We start from the raw sequence: 26,212 nt of genomic DNA, 5'->3' as shown, positions 1-26,212 counted from the left end.
TATCTACAAATATTATTTATCTATATTAATTATTATTTACATATTTTATGGTAAAGGTGAAATACGACCAGAAGTTGGAGGAGAACTTGGAACTGATCTAGGGATATTAACGATAAATGATTTTAAAAGATCACCCAAACTAATGATACCACATAGAACCTTGTCTTCATCCAATACCCAAACTCTGTGACACTTAAATTTAAAACATAATTCCCAAACCTCTTTTAATGACCAATCTAATGTACAAGTACGGATGGTATTTGCATCCGATGATGATTTATGAACCTTTGATTTCATAAATTTTTTAACATCTTCAAATATTATATCTAAATTCTTTTCATTTATTCCCTAAATAAAAAGATAGATAAAAAAAAAAGAGATTTTAATATTAATATTTTTCTATTTTCTATTTCTATTTTCTATTTTTTTTTTTACCTTAAAACTATCAGTACTAATTTCATCTTTTAATTTTCCTTTATCATTTACAATTGCAACTGCACTGATTTTGTTTGCATTGAGGATTTTTAGAACCTCTACAATGGGAGTTGAAGGTAAAACACATTTTGGAGAAGGTCTATAGCAATCTCTTACCTTGCTACTAGAATTGATAATTTCCTCTCTGATGATTGGGTTCTCCCATGCCCATATAATACAATCTGTTTGACTAATGACTCGGGTCAGTTTGGGAATACCACCACCAACTCCACACGATGACAATGACAATACAGATCCACCATTTGATTGTTGATTGTTGATTGCATAGATTGGTACACGATGACAACCCATGGCAAAAAGTTCGATAAGTGAAATGATATTATGGCCCTCTGAAACGATTGGTATATTGGTCTCTGCATCACTCAATCGATTAATAACAACAGATACAGGATCCAATTGTAAATTATAATAACTTTTTGATACTATCTTTTGAATTTTTTCATTCTAAACCATAATAATAATAATATTAAAAAAGTTTGTTAATTATTATTATTTGTATAATTATATATATATTCTTTTTCTTTACATTTGAATTTGTTGAATTTTCAGCTTTTTTAACCATTGAATAAACATATTCAACAATATCAAACATATCAACCAAACCAATACAACCAAGATTTGGATCAATGACAGGACTTGAAGAGATATCATTTTCATGTAGTACCTTGAGAGCAATGGCAAGTGAATCTGATCGTTTCAATGATATGATACCATTCCTCATCTTGACTGAAGATTTTATCGAACTGATAGGCGTCGACTTTAATTCTTTATATATTTCCATTGTTGATTCGTCTGTAAATCCAATATCAAAACTAATCACGCCAGATCCAACTCTTGTTATACTATATGATCTTTGATTTTTACTTGTTTCTTCTTCTTGTTGTTTTTCGTATTGGCCACGACGTTTATTATTATTATTATTATTATTATTATTATTATTATTATTATTGTTTCGTTTTTGTAATGGTTCGTAGATTGAATAATCTTTTTTATTCTTTTTATTATTATTATTTAAAAAATAATTATTAAAGTTTAATAATTGGATCATGATGAAAATTAATATTAATTAATATTGATTGATTGATTGATTGATTGATAGATATATTGTGTTTAATTTAAAATTAAAATAAATAAATAAATAAATAAATATTTTTAAAAAGGAAATGTATTAATAAATCAATAATATTATTATCATTTCCATCAAAAAAGAAAAAAGGATGGAAATTAATTTAAATCAAAAATAAAATTAGGAAATTCCTTCCTTCCTTCCTTTTCTATTAATTGGTAAGGTGGAAAGGATAGGATAGGATAGGACCGTTTCCTATTCCTTTGACCACAATACTACCTAGGTACTATGAGATTGTTATATATATAAATAGAATTCCCAAAAACAGGGTATGAAATGTAGAGGGTGGATGCGGAGGAGGGAGGAATGTCTGAAAATAGAGTCGGTCAATCGACTTGGTAGTTTAAGCTACAATAACAATAACAAAAACGATAACAATCGCGTATGCTATGCTATAAATGTGTGTGTTGACAACGATAAGATCAACGTTGGTTGTATTGTTGGAGTTGGGAATGTGGATGGTGGTCGCAAATATTGTGAAACTCAAAACAACACTAATTATCATAAGAGAGAATTGTATTCTGAATGGTAACAATTATACAGTCGATCACTTTACTTGACACTCACTGCTATTAACTGTTGTTATTGTATATCTGTGTGTGTGGTGCGTGTTGAGTGTGTACGCATGTGAATATAGTAATTGATAATATCTATCTACGATATCTATCGCGTAAAATATAAATTAACGATACAAAATATATTTATATATAATCTAGTAGTAGTAATAGGTGGTATGAAAATGTACCTTCTTCTTTTTGATTAACTACTACCATACCAACCAATTCTATAATAATTATTAATTTAAAATTATTCTCTTTTGCGATCCGTTACTCACATTTTAATGTATGTACGCGTAGGTGTGTAGGTGTGTTTGTGTGTGTAGGTAGGGTGTGTATTGTATGTATATATCTCTGCACAGCAATCAGCTGAGAACAAAGAATTGTGTATAACAGCTGCTGCTTGGAGACTGGGAGGTAACAGTTGTCCACGAATGAATGACACTTCGTCAACATGCATGACATTCATTAAAAATTTAATATAATTTTGGAATGTCAATATTATTTGAAAAGGAATAAGGAAGGAGGATCCTTGGACTTGATATCTTTTGGACCTCAAGATACTAGTATCTATTATAGATTAATATATAATACATTTATTTATTTATACATTTATTTAGACATAAATAATTTAATTTTTGATTTATGATTATCGAATTTTTCGTGTTCCCAAAGATACCCAATGATCGAATCTTTGTGATCTGTATTGTATTTTAGACCATCTAATAGTTTGGTAATATATTCACTTTTAATTGTGGTATCACAAGGTTCACCATTGTTTGATTGATGTGGAATGGTGTACTTTAATAATAGATCTTCTATCCATGATACATGTCCGTATTGACCAACAATCTTCCAGCTATCGGGTGATGATATGTAAAGTGGTATGGATCTTTCAACCAATTCAAAAATGGTTGATAGTTTTAATTCTTTAATGAGTGGATCCAATTGTACCATAATTGGTTGTTGGTTATTTTGTTGTTGATCAATAAATTGATTAGAGTATCCCCAAATACGATCTATTGTATTCATGTCACCACAATAGACTGCATATTTCAACATGATATTGAAAACTGGTAGAGGTAGTTGATTTTCATATACATTGATCATGTATGATACCAACTCTAGATTCTTTTTAATATTGTCACCAAAGTTTGGTATGATCTGTTCTCTTTTAAAGTATTTTGCCATTCTAGCACTATTTACATCTACCTCTTGACTAGGAATAATATAGTTGGCAATTAGACCGTCATCACCTATGAGTTTGTCAACCGCTGCAAATGAACCATTCCACAGCAATCTAGTAATAGACGCTCCCGATACTATAAACCGACAACTTGAATCTGACTCCAATGCCAAATAATCAATTACATCCCATTGAGGTTTACCTTTTGCAATTCTATCATTTATACAATACTGATTTTCATAATATAATTCATTGTTGTATTGATTAAAAGAAGAAGAGGAAGAGGAAGAGTGCAATTGATCTTTTACAATTGGAAATAGGAATTGTAATACTTGTAGGTCGTTGGATGATAAACTAATTAGATGAAAATTAGATGATGATGCTGGTGTTACTAGTACTCGTAGTTGTACGTATTGATATGCTAAACTAACCAATAAAAGTGATCCACTTTTACACACTGAATTGAATCCACATTTATCAACCATATAATTTGCAATATTTTGATTACAATTTTGGCTATTACCAAATTGGGAAACCATGCGACATAATATATCTCTATCCATTGAATAGATATCGATGGTCAATTGAAATAGTTCGAATAATACGATCACCTGGTACCATTCAGTGACCATCGTAGTGGTGGATGGTGGAAAGAGGTGTGAAGCAGTCTTGTGTATAAGGGTTAAATCAAAATGCAGATGATTCATAATGACCAATGAACAATCATACAATGATTTGATTCTACTATTACCAATACTTTCTTGAATGTATTGGTTACCAACGACAAAGGTGAAAAAGTGGTTGAGTGTAACTTTGAATGATTTATAAAACTCTTCCTTGTTGTGACTGAATCGATGTAGATTCTTTTGAATGATATCAATGTTGTATGTCATGAGGAGAGCCGTCATCGTCATGGTGGTGGTTGGGAACAATATTGTTGAGAATAATGTATCACCAAAGGTATTGTAGAGATATGTCAGTGTCTCGGGATCAGCCAACTCTGGTTTAAACTCGAGTACTTGGTTCTTGGGTAGAAACATCCTTTTCAAAGGGTTGGTATAATACTTGATGATACGGTCAGCACCAACATCTTGTACAATATCGACCACAATATCCAACCGATTAAATAAAACTGCTTGACGTAGTATCTCTGCAAAGTATCCATCTGAACGATTTGCAAACATTAATTGCATGATACTTGTAATATTACTCTTCTCTTTCTTTGACGATTTCCCTTTATCTTGAACTAATCCGTTTGTATTTATAAAGTCACATACAACTCTCCATACCTTGATATTACCATGATGTGATACAAGTAGATAGAGAAAGTTTTTAATCTTTTCCAAGTCTTTGGTTACAGTATTCTTTATATTGATTGTAAAGTGTGATTTGAATGGTTGATATAACAAATCGATCAATCTCTTCATTGCATTGTGATCATCTACTTGAGCCAAGTGTCCACCGACACTCAATGCATCACTTGCCAATCTATTACATTTGATTATATCGATTAGTGTACCATAGTATTTGTTGTTGACTAGGAATGATACACTGTACGTCAACTCCAAGTATCTCTTTGGTGGCTCTACCAGCGCAGCTCCTTTGACAAAGTCATGATTTATGATCGTCGGCGGCGGTGGCGGCACCAACGCTCCTCTCACCATCACATCTCTTCTAATATATTTCAATATCTTTAAAAACAGATATTTGTTATGAAATAATACTTCTTTGATTGCTTGTAAATGTTTTGGTTGTTGTTGTTGATACATGTTTAATTCATTAATATTTCATTGTTTGCCTATTTTCAAAAATGATGACCATTAAAATAAATATAAAAAAATATATTACAAATAAAAATAAAGATTAGATGGATTGATGAATGAGAAGGTTGCAATTTATAATTATTAATAATAAAAATAAATTATTATTTATCTTTGGATTTGAATAGTATGAGTACTCCATCTCCATCTCCCAGTCTTTGATTAAAAATTTAATTCCGCGACTTTTTCGAATTTAATTTATTAAGCTGACAAAAACGTCAGCATCAGGTGGTGGGTGGTTGAATCAGTTGAGGTGGACGGTGTTTGAGAATTAGCTCTATCATCAAAGAGAGAGAATTATATATAATACTGTAGAGATAAGCTACTACTACACTCTTTGGCATAATAATAATATATACAGAGAGAAAAAGAGGAAGTATCTAGATACTACTACTCTTTAACACTTTATCAACACAATACAGTCTCTCACAAATGATGGTGTTGGAAGCTGGCGATGAAGAATCGTCAAAGCTTCTAGACAATCATAGTAATAGTAATAGTAATAACAATAATGATGATAGTATTAGCAATAATAACAAAGATGATGAGATTATAGTAGATGAACAGATAATATCTACAATTGACGAATCAACAACGAAATTAATCAAAGATGATGATAATAATAATCAACAACATCAACAACAAATAGACGATAGTACTATTGTACCAGTATTCAAAATGTCATTGTTGGATTCATCATCTGAAGAGGATGAACAAGATTTTGAAATCATTGATGAAGCAATGAAAAGTCATAAAGATTATAATGGTTCGTCGACCAATCTTGGGGAGGCAGAGGAGGAAGTAGAAGAGATGGAAACAAAATCAGATTCATCAATGGGATTTGAAGATATTACATTGGAAGATGATACTGTTCAAGAAGAGTCTCTTCAACAACAACAACGTGCCAAACCAGCTGCATCTCCATTCAAACAATTATTGACCAATAAGTTCAAGTCGTTTACTCATCTGTCAACATCTCCTGGATCCCTTTTTGGTGTCAATACGCATAATCATCATCATGACGAAGACGGAATGTCAACATCACCTCAATCAAAAGCACCAACCTCTCGGTCATACAATGACAAATACCACACATTCCCAACATCACCATCACACTCGTCACCAAATATTAAATTATTTACCAATATGATACAACAAAGTGGTGGAGGTGGAGGAGACAAACCAACACCAATACCAACAACTCTCCCATCATCTATGACTATGGCATCGATACCGAGACCAACTTCACCAACACAAGTCATACCACCAACCATACCAAAAAATACTAATCAACGACAACCATTTAATCAATTTTCAAATGGTCATAACAACCTTTTATTCCAATCTACTAACAACTATCACAAAAATGGTGGCGGCGCCAATAATAATTATAATAATAATAATAATAGTAGTATAACATCAACAACTACATTATCAACAACTACAACCATGACTACAACAACAACTGGTAGTAATAATGTTAGTAATGTTATATCATCATCATTATCAACTACCAACTCTACTACAACTACAACAAGCGCATCAACTACACCTGACACTACTGTTACCAATTTTAACATTCCACTTCCACCACCAACACCAACAAAAATCCTATCATATATAACATCATCATCTGCACATCATCAATCTGTCGATGCATCTACATTGGCACAAAACACGCTATCATCACTTACCCGACCAGTTCTATCATCCGACACCAACAAAATCAGTTCCCGTATCCTTTTCCTTTTATCATTGTCTATCTTTTTCTCTGTATCCAACCTCTACTATATACACCCACTACTCAACATGGTGGGTGAAGAGTTTGACCAATCGCCAACAGTCCTTTCCATCGTCACAATGTCTGTACAAATTGGATACGCATTTGGACTGCTATTCATATCGATATTGGGTGATGTCTATTCCAAGAAAAAGCTGATATTAATATTATCGGTTGTGACATCTGCGTCATTGGTCGGAGTTGGACTCTCACCCAATATCATTGTCATGATTATATTTCAATTCCTAGTTGGAGCCACCACCATCATACCTCATATTGCCATTCCTTTGGCTGTCGACCTAACCAATCCCGCCGAACGAGGTGGTATCATTGGTATCCTCATGTCATCTCTATTTGTTGGATTATTGGGTGCTCGTGTACTATCTGGTATTCTTGGTGCACTCATTGGTTGGAGAATCCTTTATTTTGTTGCCGCTTCAACCATGTTTTTAGTTTCCATTTTATTATTTATATTTTTACCTTATAATCCAAGTATGAAGGAAAATCATCGACTCTTTATTTAAGATACTAATCTTTTTTTTTAATCTTATTTCTTTTTAGGAAACCAAGAACCAATACCATATCATAAATTATTAGCATCACTTGTAAATTTAGTAAAATCAAATGACCAATTAAAACAAACATGTTTTATTGGAGCATGTATCTTTTCAACCTTTTGTATATTATGGACAACACTGTCATTTAGATTAAATGAAGAGCCATATGAATACAGTAGTGGATTTATTGGACTGTTTGGTCTGATTGGAATGGCAGGAGCTATTGCAGCACCTATTGTTGGTAAACTGTCGGATCGAACCAATGTACATTTGATCATGGTCATTAGTATTTTAATTTGTGTGGTTGGATACGTACTGTTGCTTACACTCGACAGTCATTTAATTGCCATCATTGCTGGTATCTTTATTTTGGACTTGGGTGTTCAATCCTGTCACATCACCAATCAATCGAGAAACCTAAAAATGAGCGAAACCTCTCGATCACGAATCAATGCCTGTTATATGGCATCCTACTTTATTGGTGGTTCGTTGGGCAGTGGTATCTGTGGTGTCATCTATCAACACTGGGGATGGAGTGGATCCAGTGTCGTTGCACTAGTATTTTTGGGTTTAGCAATGACTTGTCATCTAATGTATTACAAGGCCAATACAACATTGGATAACAACGAGTACAGAGAAATGGATGATCTCAATCCAACACCAGGTGCACCACAATATATTGCACGTAAAATGTCATCACCTCATCTTCTTGAAACAAAACAACATGATCACTATATTGAATTAAATGAAGATCATCACGATGACGACCACTCTTCTTATAGTACTCATTAATGAGTATAAAGTCAATATTTAAATTCTAAATCCAATCAATCCAATCAATCCAATAAATATCCCCCCCATCCAACTTTATTTATTTAAATATCTCTTTTGAGGAAACAAATTAGAAAATATATATATATAAGTAGTATTAGTTTCAAACCTCCAAACATTCCAATAATTATCCAAAATTTTTATGATTTTTTTTTAAACCACCCCAAAGTACAAAAAGTAAAAACGTACGGTAGCGAGTATTTTCATTATTTAATAATTACCAAACCAAATAATATAAATAATTTATTATTTTACTACAACTACCACCAACTTTTATATATTTATAACCTTGAAAGAAACCAAACCAAAGAACTAAAATAATTTATTATTATATATAGATCTTTAATCAACTTTCTCTCTAGAGTCATATATATATCTATATTAAATATAATATTGTTTATTTCAATACTTAGCAAACACAAGGATAATGCGGCATTTGACCAACTTTTTATTATGCAACAATACAACTATCAATAATAATAATAATAACAACACTACTACTTTTACCAACAACACCATTCAACAACAACAACATATAGTATCAGAACCTTAGGATTTAATTTTGTTTCATTCTTCAAAGAGAACAAACAACAAGACCCTTCATACATCCATATACAAACATCTTAAATATAATTCTTTCTCGAATTAACTTGTCCAAGTCAGTTTAATATTACTGCTACTATCTTCATTCATTCCAACTCATCCCCTTGTCACTCTTCCAACGTTACGTTTGATTTTAATTTTTTTTTTCGCAAATCTCTCTCTTTTTTTTTTTCATCACCGACAGACTGCTCTCAGTTCGACGACATCATCATTCTTTCTTTTATTAAAACACTCTCCAACAAACCTTTAAAGTTTAGTTTACAAACACATCCCATACAACATCTATAATAATCAAAATAATAGAGATTGTATATTTACAAAGAGCAACAAGCAATAATCAACACTTATAACAACCAAGCAACCAAACAACCAAACAACAATCAAATTTTATATATATATTTTTTAATCTTTATAAGAAACCCAAATTTGTTTATTCTTTTATAACTACGATTTTAGATTATAAATTGATAAACAAATAAGTTTGTTATATATCAAACCACCCCTTTTAAAGTTAGAAAAAAGAAGAACAAAAAGCAATTTCTTCTCTTTAGTTTTATGCTAGCTAGGTCATCATCAGAAACAACAACAGCTTTATTTATAAAGAAGCCGGCATCAAAGCATTCTCACAGCAGTAAAAATGGCGCAAGTTAATATTCCACGTAGTGTCCCTGATCAATTCTACAGGTACAAAATGGCAGTACTCCAAGCTAAAGTCGAAGGAAAAGGAAATGGTATCAAAACCGTTATCGTCAATCTTCCAACTATTGCAAAGGATTTAGATAGAGCTCCAGAATGTATGTGAAATGAAAAAAAACCAAACAAATCATTTAAATTATATAATTCGTAATTTATTTATTTACCTTTTTTGTTTCTATTTCTATTTACTTTTCTTCTTCTACTTTTAGATATTACAAAATATTTCGAAATTGAATTAAATACTCAAACCAATATTGAAGGTGAAAAGTATTCAGTGAATGGATCACATCCAGCAGAATCATTATCAAAGATTCTTGATAATTTCATCAACAAGTTTATTCTTTGTTCGTCGTGCAAGAACCCCGAGACCAGAATGTTGATCAAGGGCAAGGCTATCGACTTGAAATGTGCCGCCTGTGGTATTAGAACGCCATTGGACATGAAGAGCAAGCTTTCCAGTTACATTCTCAAGAATCCACCCAAATCTGCCTCGTCGTCCAAGGACAAGACCACTCACGACGAAGCTCCCACTCAACCATCGTCCAAGGAGATGAGAAAGAAAAAGTCAAAGGACGAGGAGGAAGACGGAGATGTCGTATGGTTCACCGACACTTCTGAAAAGTCGGTCGAAGAGCGTAAAAAGAGCGCCATGGGTGGTCAAACTGCTGCAGTCTTGGCCATGATGAGCATCGAAGACGAAGAGGTCGATGAACTTGACCCAGTCGAGTTCCTCAAGGCCAAGTTGGCAAAGTCTGAGGACTTGTTTTTGCTCGAACTCAAGAATGTCAAGGACAAGTTTGCCCTCTCTCGTAGCTACGAAGTCTCCAAGGTTGCCACAGAGGCTTTGGCTGGTGGTTCGGCTGCTACCATTGTCGCAGCAGTCAAGAACAGAAAGGCTCTCTTTGAAAAGATTGCCAAGGTCAAGGATGGCCAATATGGTATCTTGATGGGTCTCGAACAAGTCTATGCAAAGGACGAAACACTCATCAAGTCCATCTTGGGTCTCTTTAAGAGTCTCTATGACGACGACATCGTCTCTGAAGAAACATTTATCAAATGGGCTGGTAAATCAAAGTCAAAGGATCTCAAAAAGATTTCAAAACCATTCATCGAGTGGTTAGAAACTGCTGAAGAAGAAGAAGAAGATGAAGAAGAAGAGGAAGATGAACAAGAGGAAGAAGGTGAAGAAGATGAAGAGTAAATCAATCAAACTCGCGATAAACAGAACATCGTAATCCCGATCTCTCTTTTTTTTGTATTCGATATAATCTTAATCCATCTATCCTTATTATTCATGAACCTATTTTTAAATCTCTTCTCTCCCTCAATCCCCCCCCCATCTATCAACACACACCACTCCAAACAGAGTGGTATCGTGGGTTTTTTAAATTAAAAAAACAATGATCAATCAATAAAAAAAATATTATTATACATGTTTTACAAAATCAATTTCATCAACCCCCTCTTCCAGTTTATTGTTGTGGCTTTTCATTCGTTCAATTATGTGAGTGTGTGTGTGTGGGAGGTGTGTTCTCTTTCTCTCTCTATCACTTTCATAGTTACATCTAAATGGGGTTGTTGTGATCATATCATGGTGGTATTTAATGTTGTCTTTATCACTTTCAACCCACTTACCTCTTTTTGCAGGCCAAGAATGCATTGCTTGTATATTGGTGATGCCTTATTTTGTTTATTTCATTTTAATTTACAACTTTTTTTATTTCATTCCCAGTCTCTTGGTTCATTCAACAAATAAAATAAATCATTATTGTAAGTAAATACACACATTCTCTCTTTTCTTTTTTTATCCATCAAATAATAATAATTAATTATCAATCCAATTATTCTTTTCATTTACAATTTTCTTAAAAAATGATATCCAATGACAGTAATATTATTAGAGATAGAATGATTGACGAAGCAGATTCAACAAGAAAGGTAGCATTGATTACTGGTATAACAGGTCAAGATGGATCATATTTATCAGAATTATTATTGGAAAAGGGTTACGAGGTACATGGTATCATTAGAAGATCATCTTCATTCAATACAGGAAGAATTGAACATTTATTAGATTTAAAATCAACTCCCAATTCAAGTATGAAACTTTAAACCTAATAGGTTAACTTTTAAATAATTATTATTGGTTGATTGATCAAAAATAATTAATTCAAACCACCCTTTTTCTATTTTTTTTTTTGATTTAATTCTTTTTTAGGTCTACATTTACATTATGGTGATTTAACAGATTCAACCAATTTAGTGGCAATTATTGCAAAAGTAAATCCAACTGAAATCTATAATCTTGGTGCTCAAAGTCACGTAAAGGTATCTTTTGAATGCTCTGAATATACAGCCGATGTTGATGGAGTTGGATGTCTACGTATCCTAGATGCCATTCGTAGTTGTGGATTGGAGAAAAGAGTTAAATTCTATCAAGCTTCAACTTCTGAACTCTATGGTAAAGTTCAAGAGGTTCCTCAATCTGAAAAAACTCCATTCTATCCAAGATCTCCTTATGGTAAGTTAAATAATTTAATAATATTAATAATATTACATGTTTACTAAACAAGTTGATTTGATTTATTACATTCCTATTTAGCTGTATCAAAACAATTTGCATTTTGGATTTGTAAAAATTATAGAGAAGCTTATAATATGTATGTTTGTAATGGTATTTTATTTAATCATGAATCCCCAAGAAGAGGTATGTATTATAATTAATCAAAAGATTTAACAAAAAAAAATATTAATATTGATTTGTTTTTAATTAGGACCAACATTTGTAACAAGAAAAATTACAAGATTTGTTGCAAGAATTAAACTTGGACATCAAGAAACATTATATCTTGGTAATATTAATGCTAAACGTGATTGGGGACATGCTCGTGATTATGTTGAAGCAATGTGGTTAATGTTACAACAAAAAGTACCCGAGGATTTTGTCATTGCCACTGGTGAAACGTATTCAGTTCGTGACTTTACAGAACGTGCTTTTAAAGAAATTGGAATTAATATAAAGTGGCGTGGAGAAGGTATCAATGAAGAGGGTTATGATTCGGCCAACCCAACCAAAGTTTATGTTAAAATAGATGAAAAATACTTCCGTCCAACCGAAGTTGATCTTTTACTTGGCGATCCATCAAAGGCCAAACGTGAACTTGGATGGAAACCAAAAACCCCAATCGACGAATTAGTAAGAGAAATGGTTGCCAAAGATATTGAATATCTTCAAACTGGAGACAAACATAATTAAATCAAATAAATAAAATAAATAATAAATATACAAACCTTTTAATTTTTAAAAATAACCATAATGTTAAATGTTGGTGGATGTTGGATGTTGTTGTTGTTGTTGTTGTTGGAAAAAGATAAGGTCAATGACCAACCCATTTATCGATTACATTTAAAAGAATGTAAAATATCATGTTTATCTCTTTTTGCATTGCATTGGGAAAAGTAAAAATCTTGGCAAAGGGGCTTTGGGTGTCGGATCGATCGATAAAAAAGCCATTCGAGACGAAGTGTCTTGAAAAGATATAAACAGTAGTGAAACAACCATCCATCGCCTGATATCGTTGCACCAATGAGATGCACGGGCTTTGTTTAAAGATTAATCTTGGACAAAACTTCGATCCAAATATCTCTAGCCAAAATCCACGTCTCATCAAAAGATAGAAAAATAGAGCAACTACTAAGAATTCTGTAGACTCTAGTTATATTTTTGTTGTTTAGATAGATAGTTGATCGAAATCATAATTAACATCAACAACAAGTTGTAATTGTATTTGTTTGTTGTTTGTATACAAGGTTTCTAATCTTGCAACAAAATCATGATCCAATTCAAGTTTTGTTTTGTGGTAATATTTTTAGTATTATTTGTATCTAAATCATCATCATCTTCAAACGTCCTCAGCAACACTGAACGTATGTAAAAAGTCAAGTCTCTATTATAATAATATATATACCACCACTACTAGGTTATTAACGACCTAGGTTTATTGTTTAATCGATATATATAGTTGCATCGTGTCGGTGGTTGATTAATCAATATGGATTAAATATTCAACAAGATTCGTCATCCATTTGTGCCTCTTCATTCTTTACTTGCTCATCTTATCATATAACTGAAATGTAGGCCATACGTTCGTTACATAGATCTAAAACCTTACCAACCTCTAACATAATTATCTCAATTATACTATAGTAAAATCAGTGCTACCACTATCACTAGTGATAATGTGATCATTGCGCCCGATCCTTTATTAGTCTTTGACTTTCCACAGTTGATTTTGTTTAGTGTCAATGCATCATTGATACAAGTGTATGATGCCACTCTGAACCTATTAGATCGTATTGAAAACCTTTCTCTTTTAGAAATCATAATGTAAATTAATGATTCATCTATCTATCTATCTATCTATCTGTCTATCTTTAGTTATTTACTATTAAATTTTTTTTAGAATTGATAGTGATGATAGTATTACAAAAATACCATCAAACTTTCCAAATGGATTGTTAAAACTAAAAAGCTTAGAGATTTATGGAGACGGGGTACTCAATAATGATGGTCCATCATCATCATTGTTTGCTCTTGGTTCAACCAGTTTAGAAACTGTCATTATCACACCTAGTCTAATTCAAGTAACGGTTGACTCTTCTATTGCTCCACTTGTCGCATTGAACCATCTCTCATTGCATTTTGGTAATCAACAAATAGGACAATGGAAAACAATTCATTTTGCCTCTTTGTCATTCCCCAATCTTGAATATTTATATTTACAGGCTCATAATCAATCTTTAATTGAATTACATTGTGACAACATTAACCTTTTACATTTGTAAATAATATTTAAAAATCCTCTCTTTGAGAAAATATTATTATTTTAATAATATTAATATTAATCTTTAATCTTTTTTTTAGATATTTAACGGAAACTGGCTCATCAAGATTTAATGTATCTCTTGGTCAAAGTACTTTTAATATGACTAAATTGTAAATTATTCATATTTATCTAGATATCTTTTAATTAATTTCTATCTATACTACACCTAGGTCAATTGATGGGGCTGAGAATAATGATTCATCTCAACTTTTCTATCCACTATTATCATCATTTACAAATTTACAATTGTTGTCATTGGAGAATGTAATTGTTTCCAATCTCTCACAATACCCTACCCAATCCATGAACACCTTGCAACACTTGACCTTAAAGTCACAAAATTTATCATCGTTTCCAACCACCATTGGTGAATCTCTACTATCAATGTAGGTAATAACGCATCAACATCATTATTATTTTCAAACAAGTTTAATCATCATCATTATCTAATTTAATTCAATTTCTTTTCATCATCCTCTTTAGGGATTTATCAAATAATCAAATTCAAGGAACAGTACCTTGGCAATTATTTAACAAATCACAATTTAAATTGAATATTACCAATAATACTCTTATTACTGGAGATGTACCAGATTCATATTGTTCAAACTATATTTATATGAAAAGAACATCTATTAGTCGCCTTCCAACTTGTTTATGGTGTTATTCAAGAAACCCAATGGTTTTAGAAACTGATTTAACCATTCCAATTCCTTTTGCTTGCCGTACGTATATTTAAAAGAATAAGAGAAAGAAGAATATTTATTAACACGAAATGATTTGTTTTTTTTATTCAATTAGCAATTAGTATAAATGATGTAGTATTATCAATATTTGGTAAAGGGATAATATTTGGTGATAATATTGGGTTTGGAGATGTTTTGGCAATCGATCCTAGATTCAATGTAACTGCCAGCATTGGAAACTATCAACTTGGTTTAATAGACTCAACACCAAGTTATGGTCCACTAACAACAATGGTGATTCGCCTCGATAAATATTATCCAGAGTATATTTATACACTTGATATTATTGAAATTGGTGTTGCAGTTGAATCAGTATCAACAGTACAACTACGAATGGGTATTGTACAATTGAATATCAAACTTTTAAATCCAAACCCAACATTGACTCACTCGGTTAAACTCAATCAAACGATTCAATGTCTACCGGTTGGACCTATTAACAACAATGAATTGAAATGCAATGTTTCATCATCATTATTAAAATCTGGTTCGATTTACAGTTTAATAGTATCAAACCAATATTTAAGTTCAAATCAAACATTATTTAATTTTACTCAATGTAATTATTAATATTTAAAAAATTTTCTTACAAAACCCTAACCTACTATTTAATTTTTATTTAGTATATCCTTTGGTTGATCAAATCGAGTCTATTGATTTATCAAGTAAAGTTGGATCAAAATATAGAATTGAAGGATCATTTGGTGAATATTTGGAATCACCAAGCATTTTATTTAATGACTCGTCGGTATCAATTTGTTCAATAGAATCGATATCGTCAACAGTCATTGAATGTGTTTTGACTGTAGATTGCCTGGGTGGTCTTACAAGTGTATTTGTAAATGTTGATGGATTCTCATCATTACCATACCAAATCACAATGGCTAGTCTAAAAGATGAATGTACCAATACAACTAATAATTGTTCGAATCATGGTCAATGTAGTTCAACTGGTACTTGTCAATGTAATACTGGTTATTATTCAAATGATTGTTCTAAAGTCTATCCAATTGTATCATCTGGTTCATATGATACAAATGATAAAAGAAAAATTAGATTATATGGAGATTTGGGACCAAACCAAAACAATGTATCTATTTTCTTGAACAATACTATTGAATGTTTGGTTGTAGACGTATCACAATCAAACATTAATTGTTCAATTGCTCAATTCCCATCTGATGGGTTGGTATCTGTACAGGTCAGTGTTGATAGTGGAATACCAACCATGGTCAATAATCTACTTTTATTCATATCAATTTGTCCAAATGGTTGTTCACAAAATGGTATATGCCAACCAGATGATACTTGTAATTGTAATACTGGTTACTATTCAAATAATTGTTCAATTCGTATGTACATAAAATACAATATTATTTTATTATGTCACATTTATTAACTTTTTTTAATATTAAATATTATTAGTTTATCCAACATTAATCAATGGTGAATATGACCTGATTGAAAGAAAAAATATTTCTTTGTATGGTGATTTTAGTCCATTTCAAAATAATATAGTTATAACGTTGAATGGTACAATTGGACCATGTGTAGTTGTTTCTAAATCACAGGAAATGATTAAATGTACTTTGGATCAAGAACCAAAAGATGGATTGGCATCTGTACAAGTTAATATTGATGGAGCTATCAATTTACAAGACCTTTTAATCGATTTTCGTACCTTGGTCTGTAAAAACGATTGCTATGGACATGGTACCTGTGTCAATGGAATATGTAATTGTTTACCAGGGTATCAATCGTTTGATAGTTGTTTGACCAAAGTTTCAAATGGTACTCGTATTCTTCAAACAAATACTACTGCTCCCTCGATAGGAGACGGTACCGTCAAATTTAATATAGAAATGGTAGCCATTCTAGAAATTGGTATCGACTCGAGTTACTCGATCGTCAAAGAATTGTTGACTAAGGATTGGAGCTATTCAGTTTCCAAACTAAATCAAACGACTATTGTCGATTATCAACTCGAATCAAATAGTATTGTAAATGTACAATCATCAATCTCCTACTCGACAGAACCAAGAGATTTGGCTTTTGGTCCTAAAACTTATCGTATCCTTCCCAATGCAACCCAACTATCAATCACGATTAATAATTGGCAGTATAGCTCCACAATGTCTACACTTCGTGTTATTTTCAAAACAATAGTAAATAATACCCAAGCCATTCAATATAATTGCAAACCATTGGTTATAGAACCCTTTGACCAATCGTTGGATGGTACCCAATATCTCCGTATCGTCAGGGACAACGTCCAACTAACAGGTCGTTTTATGGAATATGTATTGGTAGATGGTAGGCTATCGTATTCTACAACTCAAGAGGTTAACAAAACCAAAATCCAAGGAACCTTGGAACAATCAACCCTCTTTATTGGTGTCAATGTACCACAGTGTCAACAATGTACAATTGGATCAGACTTTACACCATTAATTATAGATAAGGAAAATGATTATACAAATTGTGGTCCATCTATTCCTATTCCTAATCCCAACTCTTCTTCAAATGATGATGATAATGGGAATGGAAATGGAAATGGAAATGGAAATGAAAACAAATCATCATCTAATACATGGAAAATAGCTCTCGGTGTGTCTGTTGGTGTTGCGTCACTCGTTGGTCTAGCAATAGCAGGTACGATATTTGGTAAACGTCATTTTAAAAGATCTAGAGCCGTAAAACAATTAGAATCAAGATTATCAGCATTACGTTCAGAAATAAAATAATAAGCCAAATTTAGCTTCTTTCTACTTGATTATTTGTTCAAAGTTTATTTATTTATTCTTGGATAGAATCCAAAATAGTAATAATATTTTGTTTTAAAATGGTAATGTCCGAGATGATTTGGTGCATTTCCGCTTTAAATTTAAATGCAAGACTAGAATAGGATGAAACCATTGTTTTGAGCAAATTACAATATTGCACATTTGATTTATGTGTAGGGAGGTATCTTTTCATTATTTCTATCAATTGTTTAAATACTTGTTCTTCTAAATGTAATTTTAAATTCAACATTGATTGTAATATAGTACATGAATTCTTATCAAATATAAATTGATTATTTGATTCAATAAAAGAAAAGAGTGATCTAATTAAGAGAAATTATTAAGAGAGAAATAAATAAAACTATTAGTACTAGACCATACCAATCAAATTGGAATTTGATTTGTACATACTTTAAAAAAGTTAATTTGGTGTCGGGAGAGATTTCCATGCTCTTGATCAATTGAACAAAAAGAAGGGTGTGTGAAGCTGATAATGGGTCCTTTAATAATGGTTCCAAAACCGAATGTATAAATGCAGTGTGATGTCTAACAAAGCATCTAGTCAAGTATACCATCATATCTTGTGATACAGTTTCCATTGACCGTACAGTTGGCAATAAAAGAGTTTTAAAATAACTTGAAACCAACATGAATCCAATATCCAATTCTATCAATACCAACATAAACTCTTTTAATGCTAATTTATCCATACTATCTAATCTTAAATGTGATGTAACAATTTCTGGCTAAAAAAAATATTAATATTTTAATCCTTTATTAAAATTGTTATTATTTTTGTTATATTTATACATACATCTTCAATATTTACAATAATAGACATATTTGATCTGAAATCACTTGTAATTGATATAGGATTTTTCAATAGTTCGATATGAACAGAATCCAGCGCTTGGATTTCCCTGTCCACTAAAACTCTCTTTGGCTTTTCAATAAAGGATTCATCCAAATCTTGAGATTGAGGTGTATCTTGGTGTGTGGTTGTACTATTCTTTATATTGTCGATGATTTTGTTTGTATATTCTTGTTGTTGATGATCCATCATCTTTGGTGAATCATCAAAAACAATTTCATCATCTTCATTCTTTGCTCGAAATTTTGAGTTGATTTGTTGATCCTTTTCTATATCTGACATTATTTCATCTTCATCTTCTTTCATTATATATTTTTTATAATCTTTAATTCTATTATCATTCTTTTTCTAAAATGGATTAATGAATGTTAATAAATAAATAGTTTATAGAAATGAGAGATAATAATAATAATAATAATAATTACAATTTGAGGTATAAATGTCAAGAATAAACTATCCCAATCTTGTAAAAGTGATTCCATATCTCTATGATTATCATTACCAATTGATGTTGATGACGTATTACCGGTATCCAAATGATCATTAGCATATTCTTGACTATTCTCTTTTTTAATGATACCACCATTCATCATGGTTGTATTGGATGACAATGATGGGTGAATCAATGAAATGATTCTATTGTTATTACTACTTGTATTTGGTTGAATGGCCGCAGTTGAATGTACAGTGGATATCATTTGCTTGACAGTTTCAATCGAGGACAAAGATGAAGAAGATGATGGAATTGAATAACCAATATGATTAAATAAAAGATTAACGATAGAAGATATCCAAAGATGATTTGTATAGATTCCATTGCCAAAAGTGTTTGTAATATAATGATCAATTAAAAATGTTTTAATCGTATTATACTCCTCTACGTGGACAGGTGTCAAAGTACAATCAGAATTGATAACAATAGTATACAACCAATCTAAAATGTTAATTTGAATATTTAACTTTAATTGTAATAGTCTTGGTAGTTGTTGTTGTTGTTGTTGTTGTTTTTGTTGTTGTCCTTGTTGTTTATTCTTTTTACCATTATTATCATCTTGTTGTTGTTGTTGTTCTTGTTGAGACAAGTATACCAAGAATGGATAAATTACAGATTTGAATGATGGTTTCTTTTTATTATTATTATGTTGATGAAGCAGTATATTGAAAATACTTGATATCACTATTGCACTATTAGTATTACCACTATTTACATTATTTAATTTTGTTAATATCAATTGATATATAAAGTTGTTGTTCATCATTTCATGGTTCTCTCTCTCTTATCTCCCTCTTCTTATCTTATATCTCTTTAATTATCTATTTATAAACATTGACAATGAAAATGATTAAAGATTAATAATGAAAAACAAGATTGATAAAGTCATTCATTCATTCGTTTGATTACGCATCATCTTCATTCTTGGAATTCATTGGGTACAGATAGATAGATAGATAGGAGAGATGAGTCAAAAGAGGCATCAACTAACTACAAAGCTAGCGAGTACACAATGTCAAAAATGTTTAGAACTTGGTCATTATACATATAATTGCAAGAATCAAAGAGCTTATTCGGCGAGACCAACACGAACAACCTATCTAAACAACCCAGACCTTTACAAAGAAAATATACTTAAAACTGCTGGTATTACTAGTAGCAGCAGCAAGACTGACGATAAGAATAAGAAAAAGAAATCAAAAGAAAAGAATAGAAAGAAAAGTAAAATAATGATAGTAGTGATTCGGATTCATCATCAGACAGTGACTCTGATTCCGATTCAGACTCTTCTTCCGATTCCGATTCATCATCAAATAGTGACTCTGATTCTTCTTCATATTCATCCTCCTCATCATTATCATCATCTGATTCAGAAGATGACAAAAAGAGGAAACGAAAGAAATAATAATAACATCCAACCAACAATTCAAAAATAAATCCTCCAACCATCATATCATCTCTTGTATAAACAAATAACAATCATAACAATCACATGGAAATAATATTAAATTAATCTTGTATATATATTGTACAAAATAGATTTATTTTCTTTACATTTATTTATATTTAAATTTAAATTAATAATTAACCAAAGATTGTTTAATATCTTGACCCTTATCATTATTATTAAAGAAACCTTTCTTTCTAGTTTTAGCAACCAAACGATTAAGTTTGTCGTCGACAGCACCTCTACGCCATTGTGATTCAATGGCTGCGCTGCCACGAATAAGATGTGATGTTTTGTTTTCGTTCCATCGCTTGGTGTGTTTTTTGGCTTGGTGCCACATGGGTGCCTCTGAATCATCGGCTGCTGGTTGCATGATGACCGATCCACTGGGGTCGTCGTCGAGAAGGTTGACGGCCTTTTTGGTCTTGACAGGTGCACCTTGTCCAACGCGTTGGAGAATGGTTTCGGAACGGAGACGTAACTTGTCCTTGTCTTGTTGGTTTCTGTTTTTGGTGGGGATGTGGATTGGGATGTCACCGTTATGCTTGCCGTATTGGATTTGGACAAAGTCATAAAACATACCCTTTTGTTCGACCAATTGTTCGGGTGCTCCCATCTCGGTGACGGTACCTTCAGAGATGACGGCGATAATATCGGCTGTGAGAATTGTCGAGAGACGATGAGCGACGATGATGACGGTTCTGTTTTGCACGAGGTTGTCGATAGCTTCTTGGACGAGACGCTCAGACTCGACATCGAGCTCCGAGGTGGCTTCGTCGAGCAGGAGAACGGTGGGGTTCTTGATGATGGTACGTGCAATGGCGATACGCTGCTTTTGACCGCCCGAGAGGGCTGTGCCACGCTCGCCAATCACCGTGTCGTAGCCGTTGGGCATAGCAGTGATAAAGTCGTGTGCATTGGCGAGACGACATGCCTCCATCACCTGTTGACGGGTCGCGTCGGGACGTCCGTACGACACATTCTCGGCGATGGTTCCGGAAAAGAGAGATGGCTCTTGGTTGACAATCGAGATGTGGTCGTGCAAGTTGACAAGGTCCCACTCGCGAATATCAGTGCCGTCGAGTGTGATTTGGCCACCCTCAATATCGTACAAACGGCCAATCAGCGAGAGCATCGTGGTCTTGCCTCCACCGGACGGACCGATGAGCGCGGTGATGGTGCCGGGTTGGAACTGGAGGTTGACGCTGCTCAACACCTTGTTGTCACGTGCACCGGCATAGCTAAACGCCACATTCTTGAATGCGAGGTTACCTGTGACACGGTCGCGGCGAATACCACCCGTGGGAGGGATCGATGGCACACGCTGCATAATCTCAAAGAAACGGTACGAGCTACCCTTGTAGGACTTGTACGTAGTGTAGAGTGTGGAGATTTGGGTGAGTGCACCCGAGATGAATGGGAGGAACAGGTTAAAGGCGATGAGCATCGACGGGGTAAGGTCACGCGCTCTAACCAACGAGGTACCGTACCACAAGAGGATAAAGATGGATAGCTGCTCAAAGATACCGCTTGTACTGTTATAGATACCGTTCCAAATGGTCATACGCAAGGCAATCTGGTAGGACTTGTTGATAAGCACTGCGAAACGTGACACCTCACGCTCTTCAGCCGAGAACCAACGTACTGTACGGATATTGAATAGTGTCTCGGCAGCATGTGTAGCTGCGTCGGCCAAAGCATCCTGCACCTTCATTGAAATCTCTTCGATATAGTTTCCGTAAAAGTGAGAGAATACCATGAGTATTGGGAGTGGACAGAGTACGACCAAAGTCAACTTCCAAGAGATAATGAAGAGCATAATGAGACCACCGAGGATAGTGGCAATTTGAGTAATCATATGTGGGATACTGTCAGATATGATGTTACGAACTGACGATACGTCACTAGCCAGACGACTCATAAGTTCACCAGTTTTACGTTCATTGAAAAAGTCCATGTCTTGGATAAGAAGTGCGCGGAACATTTCCTTTCTAAGACGAGCAATGATCTTGTGACCGGCCAAAGCCAACAAAATACCATAGAGGAACTGAACGATGAGCATACCAATAATGATGAGTGCAAATGTTAAAATGACCGAGTTAATCTCTGATGATTGTCCTGAATAGAGTAGATCAAAGATATTGGCAGATACCAATGGAATGGCCAATCCCAAAGCAATATCAACAAATGATAAAATGATACCAAGAATGATTAATTTAGCTTCTGGTCTTGCCAATGATATGATTTCAATGATTGAATATTCAACCTTTTCTTGTTCAATTAATGGTTCTTGATCATCATCATCATCTCTACCACCAGCACCAGCACCAATACCAGTACCACCTCCACTTCCACTTCCACTACCGTTATTATTATTATTATCTTTTTTACTGTTATCATAATCTGCACCAGCTCCAACAACTGTTAATTCAACTGCTTTACCACCACGACCAGTATTATTATTATTATTGTCACCTGGTTTACCACCACCAGCTGCACCACCATTATTACTATTACTATTACCATTACCATTAGAAGTATGTTTTGATTTATATTTTTCATCATTTAATGATCTACTCTTATAGAATAATAAAACAGCTACAACACCTGCCAAAATAATGATACCAAAAGCTGCCAACAATACAATATTGTATAATGTCAATGCCAACATGGTAACACATTTTTTAGTAATACCTTTATCCAATACATATCCAGAATCACATGAATAAATCTATAAAAGAAAAAGAAAAAGAAAGATTAATATTATTTTAATTTGATTTGATTTTTTTAAAATTTGACTAGTTACCTCACAAGTACCCCAAAGATTATCAGAATGACAAGATTGAATACCAATACCATTTTCAACATAACATTCTTGTTCTTGGTATTCATTTGGATCATAGTAACATTGTGAACAATAGATTCTTTCAATGTTGCCACGAGTGACTACGGAAAAGGTTTGGTCGGGGACTGGCACGTTGGAGCCATAGACACGGATGTCGTAACGACCGGGTTGGGCATTACGAATGACAAGATGTTCGACATTGTTGATATGATCCTCTAAAGAGTAGAGAGTGAGGTTGCTGTCAATGTATTGGTAGACGACGAGATCCAAGTCGTTGACAAGGGCAACTGGTGAGAGTGGTGAGCCGGCTGGATCGGTCCAAACAAGTGTGACATAGATATCACCACCACTAACCTGGAAACAAACTTGATCCATTGATTCAGTATTGGCAACTGCATCTGTCATGTTGGCAACATCAATCTTTTCGGTAGAGCCAGATGTCTTGATGAGAGAGGATAGGTCAACCGATCCAAATCCAGTAGAGAATGGGACAGTTGATGCATGGTTGGTGTTGGCAGTATTGATCATCATTGCTTTGACAAGTGAACCTGATGGGTTGGCAATAGCAGCGGTCGCGTTGGCAGTAGCTCCGTCTTGGTAGAATCCAAGACGAAGGTATTGACGTGTGAGGACAGCGGCCGATGCAGCGACGGCTGCAGACTGACTGGTACCTTCCATGGCCACCAACGAGGGGGTTGGCGCACCTCCAATGACGGCGGCAGAGCAATGGTCGTCGGTAGCAGCCGCACCTTGTGAACGCGACGATACGATAGGCGACCCAGGTGCAAAGAGGTCAGGCTTGATACGACCGTCAGAAGTAGGTCCGACACCCGAGAATGTCGAGAGTGTGTATTCAGTGTAGGTCGTGTTGGCAGCATAGTCTGCTTGCAACATGGCACTACAACAGATGTTGTTGAGGACCGTGTTGGCACCACAACACACAGTCTGAGTTGCACCACCTGGCACATCTGTGCAACGCAGTCCGTAGACAGGGTTGTTCAGTGTGCACACCTGGTACTGCAAGTCTGCATAGATAGCATCAAAGTCAAAGCGTGCAATAGCCTCTGCATACTGCACTGGGTTTTGGTTGTAACTGCCGACGACCAGCGAGTTTTTAGATACCGACTCTTGGGTGACCGAGTACGAGCCTTGGAACTGGAAGAGTGGGCTGTTGCCGGCACTACGCACAGCCAAAAAGTCAAGATTCTCGCTTTGGAAGGCATCCAACTGAGCAGTGATGGTTGTGTAGTAGGCGCCAGAGTCTTGCGAGTTCCAAGCATCCAAATGGATACGTGCGCCGTTGGCATAGGTCGATCTAAAGAGTTCGGCGGGGTCTGATGGGATACCGTTTAGGACGCCACGGTTGGCACCGCCAATATCGATAAATGCAACACGTGCATCTGGTGCACCGCCCATAAACTCGGCGAGTGGAGCGTTTGGATCACTCGGACTACCGAGTATAGTACCGACAACGTGTGTGCCGTGTCCGTCAACGACGTCGGTCGAGTCGGCCAACGCATCATAGCTCACCACCTTTCTATGAGTGGTCGACGGCGTGTTGCCAGCGGCATCGAAAAAGAAGCAGTGCTTGAGATCGAGACCACTGTCTGCACAACCTACAATCTCACCAATACCAGTCAATCCACTAGTCCACATGGGTGTAGCTGTTTCATTGAGTGCACCATTCTGAACAGAGTATTTGGCATACTTGTTTGACACCTTTTGCATAGCATACGATGACCTTTCAACCCAATACACATGACATTGACGTGATGTCCATGATATAACATTCTTGATAAAGTTTAAGTTTTTACTACTGCCACCAATAAACATCAACTCTACAGTTGGATTCTTTGTATCTTGTTGTTGTGTGTTGTCAATCAATTGAATGTTGTTGGATGATTTAAACTCTTCCAACAATGATACACGTAACAAGGCAGCCGATTTAGAGTCAACCAAACTCACACGAATACCAGTTGGTAGAGAATAGTCTAGTGACTGTTGACCGAGGGTAGGTGATATCTTGAGTGTAGATGTCAGTTCGTGTACATCCTCTAATCTCTCGAACCCAATCTTCTTTCGAATGATTCCAATTGTGTTGCTGTCGGCATGGTTCTCTGGGAACACTACGAGATAGGAATGATTGGGGATATAATGGTGGATGTAGGCATTGAACTGATCCAACAAGTCTACAAACTGCTTGTGTTGTTCTTTTGTTACACTATCCTTGAATTGAATGATATATAGTCGAATGTCACGTTCCAAATGATGACCTGCATACGAGTAATGATATTTCTGTTGATTGATTGCATTGTGAAGATGTACTTTGGTTTCTCTTGTGAATGTAGTTGTAGTAGTAGTTGAGAATACCAATGAAATCGATATAGATAATAATACAAATAGTAAGAGATGTTGTTTTGATGATGAGGTTAATGATGTTGAAACACCCCCACCTTTAAACATTGTCATTTTTCTATCGTCTACTAAATC

At 34.1% G+C, this 26,212-nt stretch overlaps 8 protein-coding genes across 8 annotated transcripts; 4 read left to right on the top strand and 4 right to left on the bottom strand.

The window, feature by feature from the left end:
* Positions 1-45: 45 nt before the first annotated feature.
* On the bottom strand, positions 46-1,543 carry DFA_09880 (uncharacterized protein; the record flags this gene model as incomplete). The annotated part of the gene is made up of 3 exons (XM_004351725.1): positions 46-348; positions 436-939; positions 1,022-1,543. 3 exons carry the CDS (start codon positions 1,541-1,543, stop codon positions 46-48), a joined length of 1,329 nt encoding a protein of 442 aa, XP_004351777.1.
* A 1,247-nt stretch (positions 1,544-2,790) lies between these two features.
* DFA_09879 (uncharacterized protein) lies at positions 2,791-5,133 on the bottom strand (the record flags this gene model as incomplete). Its single annotated transcript, XM_004351724.1, has 1 exon — positions 2,791-5,133. The coding sequence occupies one exon, from the start codon at positions 5,131-5,133 to the stop codon at positions 2,791-2,793; it is 2,343 nt and encodes a 780-aa protein (XP_004351776.1).
* A 483-nt stretch (positions 5,134-5,616) lies between these two features.
* Positions 5,617-8,313, top strand: DFA_09878 (uncharacterized protein; the record flags this gene model as incomplete). The annotated part of the gene is made up of 2 exons (XM_004351723.1): positions 5,617-7,456; positions 7,526-8,313. 2 exons carry the CDS (start codon positions 5,617-5,619, stop codon positions 8,311-8,313), a joined length of 2,628 nt encoding a protein of 875 aa, XP_004351775.1.
* Positions 8,314-9,592: 1,279 nt separating this feature from the next.
* gmd (GDP-mannose 4,6-dehydratase) lies at positions 9,593-12,907 on the top strand (the record flags this gene model as incomplete). Its single annotated transcript, XM_004351722.1, has 6 exons — positions 9,593-9,749; positions 9,861-10,848; positions 11,553-11,749; positions 11,870-12,172; positions 12,254-12,358; positions 12,426-12,907. The coding sequence occupies 6 exons, from the start codon at positions 9,593-9,595 to the stop codon at positions 12,905-12,907; spliced, it is 2,232 nt and encodes a 743-aa protein (XP_004351774.1).
* A 577-nt stretch (positions 12,908-13,484) lies between these two features.
* On the top strand, positions 13,485-18,027 carry DFA_09876 (EGF-like protein; the record flags this gene model as incomplete). Its single annotated transcript, XM_004351721.1, has 10 exons — positions 13,485-13,578; positions 13,674-13,785; positions 13,859-14,038; positions 14,115-14,492; positions 14,576-14,647; positions 14,708-14,923; positions 15,021-15,262; positions 15,339-15,842; positions 15,907-16,635; positions 16,709-18,027. 10 exons carry the CDS (start codon positions 13,485-13,487, stop codon positions 18,025-18,027), a joined length of 3,846 nt encoding a protein of 1,281 aa, XP_004351773.1.
* A 140-nt stretch (positions 18,028-18,167) lies between these two features.
* On the bottom strand, positions 18,168-20,196 carry DFA_09875 (uncharacterized protein; the record flags this gene model as incomplete). The annotated part of the gene is made up of 5 exons (XM_004351720.1): positions 18,168-18,179; positions 18,284-18,389; positions 18,478-18,812; positions 18,881-19,285; positions 19,363-20,196. 5 exons carry the CDS (start codon positions 20,194-20,196, stop codon positions 18,168-18,170), a joined length of 1,692 nt encoding a protein of 563 aa, XP_004351772.1.
* A 199-nt stretch (positions 20,197-20,395) lies between these two features.
* On the top strand, positions 20,396-20,835 carry DFA_09874 (uncharacterized protein; the record flags this gene model as incomplete). Its single annotated transcript, XM_004351719.1, has 2 exons — positions 20,396-20,651; positions 20,690-20,835. 2 exons carry the CDS (start codon positions 20,396-20,398, stop codon positions 20,833-20,835), a joined length of 402 nt encoding a protein of 133 aa, XP_004351771.1.
* Positions 20,836-21,007: 172 nt separating this feature from the next.
* On the bottom strand, positions 21,008-26,191 carry tagA (ABC transporter B family protein; the record flags this gene model as incomplete). Its single annotated transcript, XM_004351718.1, has 3 exons — positions 21,008-23,608; positions 23,684-24,620; positions 24,795-26,191. The coding sequence occupies 3 exons, from the start codon at positions 26,189-26,191 to the stop codon at positions 21,008-21,010; spliced, it is 4,935 nt and encodes a 1,644-aa protein (XP_004351770.1).
* Positions 26,192-26,212: the final 21 nt, after the last annotated feature.

Source organism: Cavenderia fasciculata (genome assembly GCF_000203815.1).
Source record: "Cavenderia fasciculata unplaced genomic scaffold Scf_EU5ZYIE02H8LDV-5, whole genome shotgun sequence".
In the NCBI taxonomy this organism is placed as follows: Eukaryota; Evosea; class Eumycetozoa; order Acytosteliales; family Cavenderiaceae; genus Cavenderia; species Cavenderia fasciculata.
Note: the sequence above shows the minus strand (reverse complement) of the source record. Positions and strands in the feature narration are given on the sequence as shown.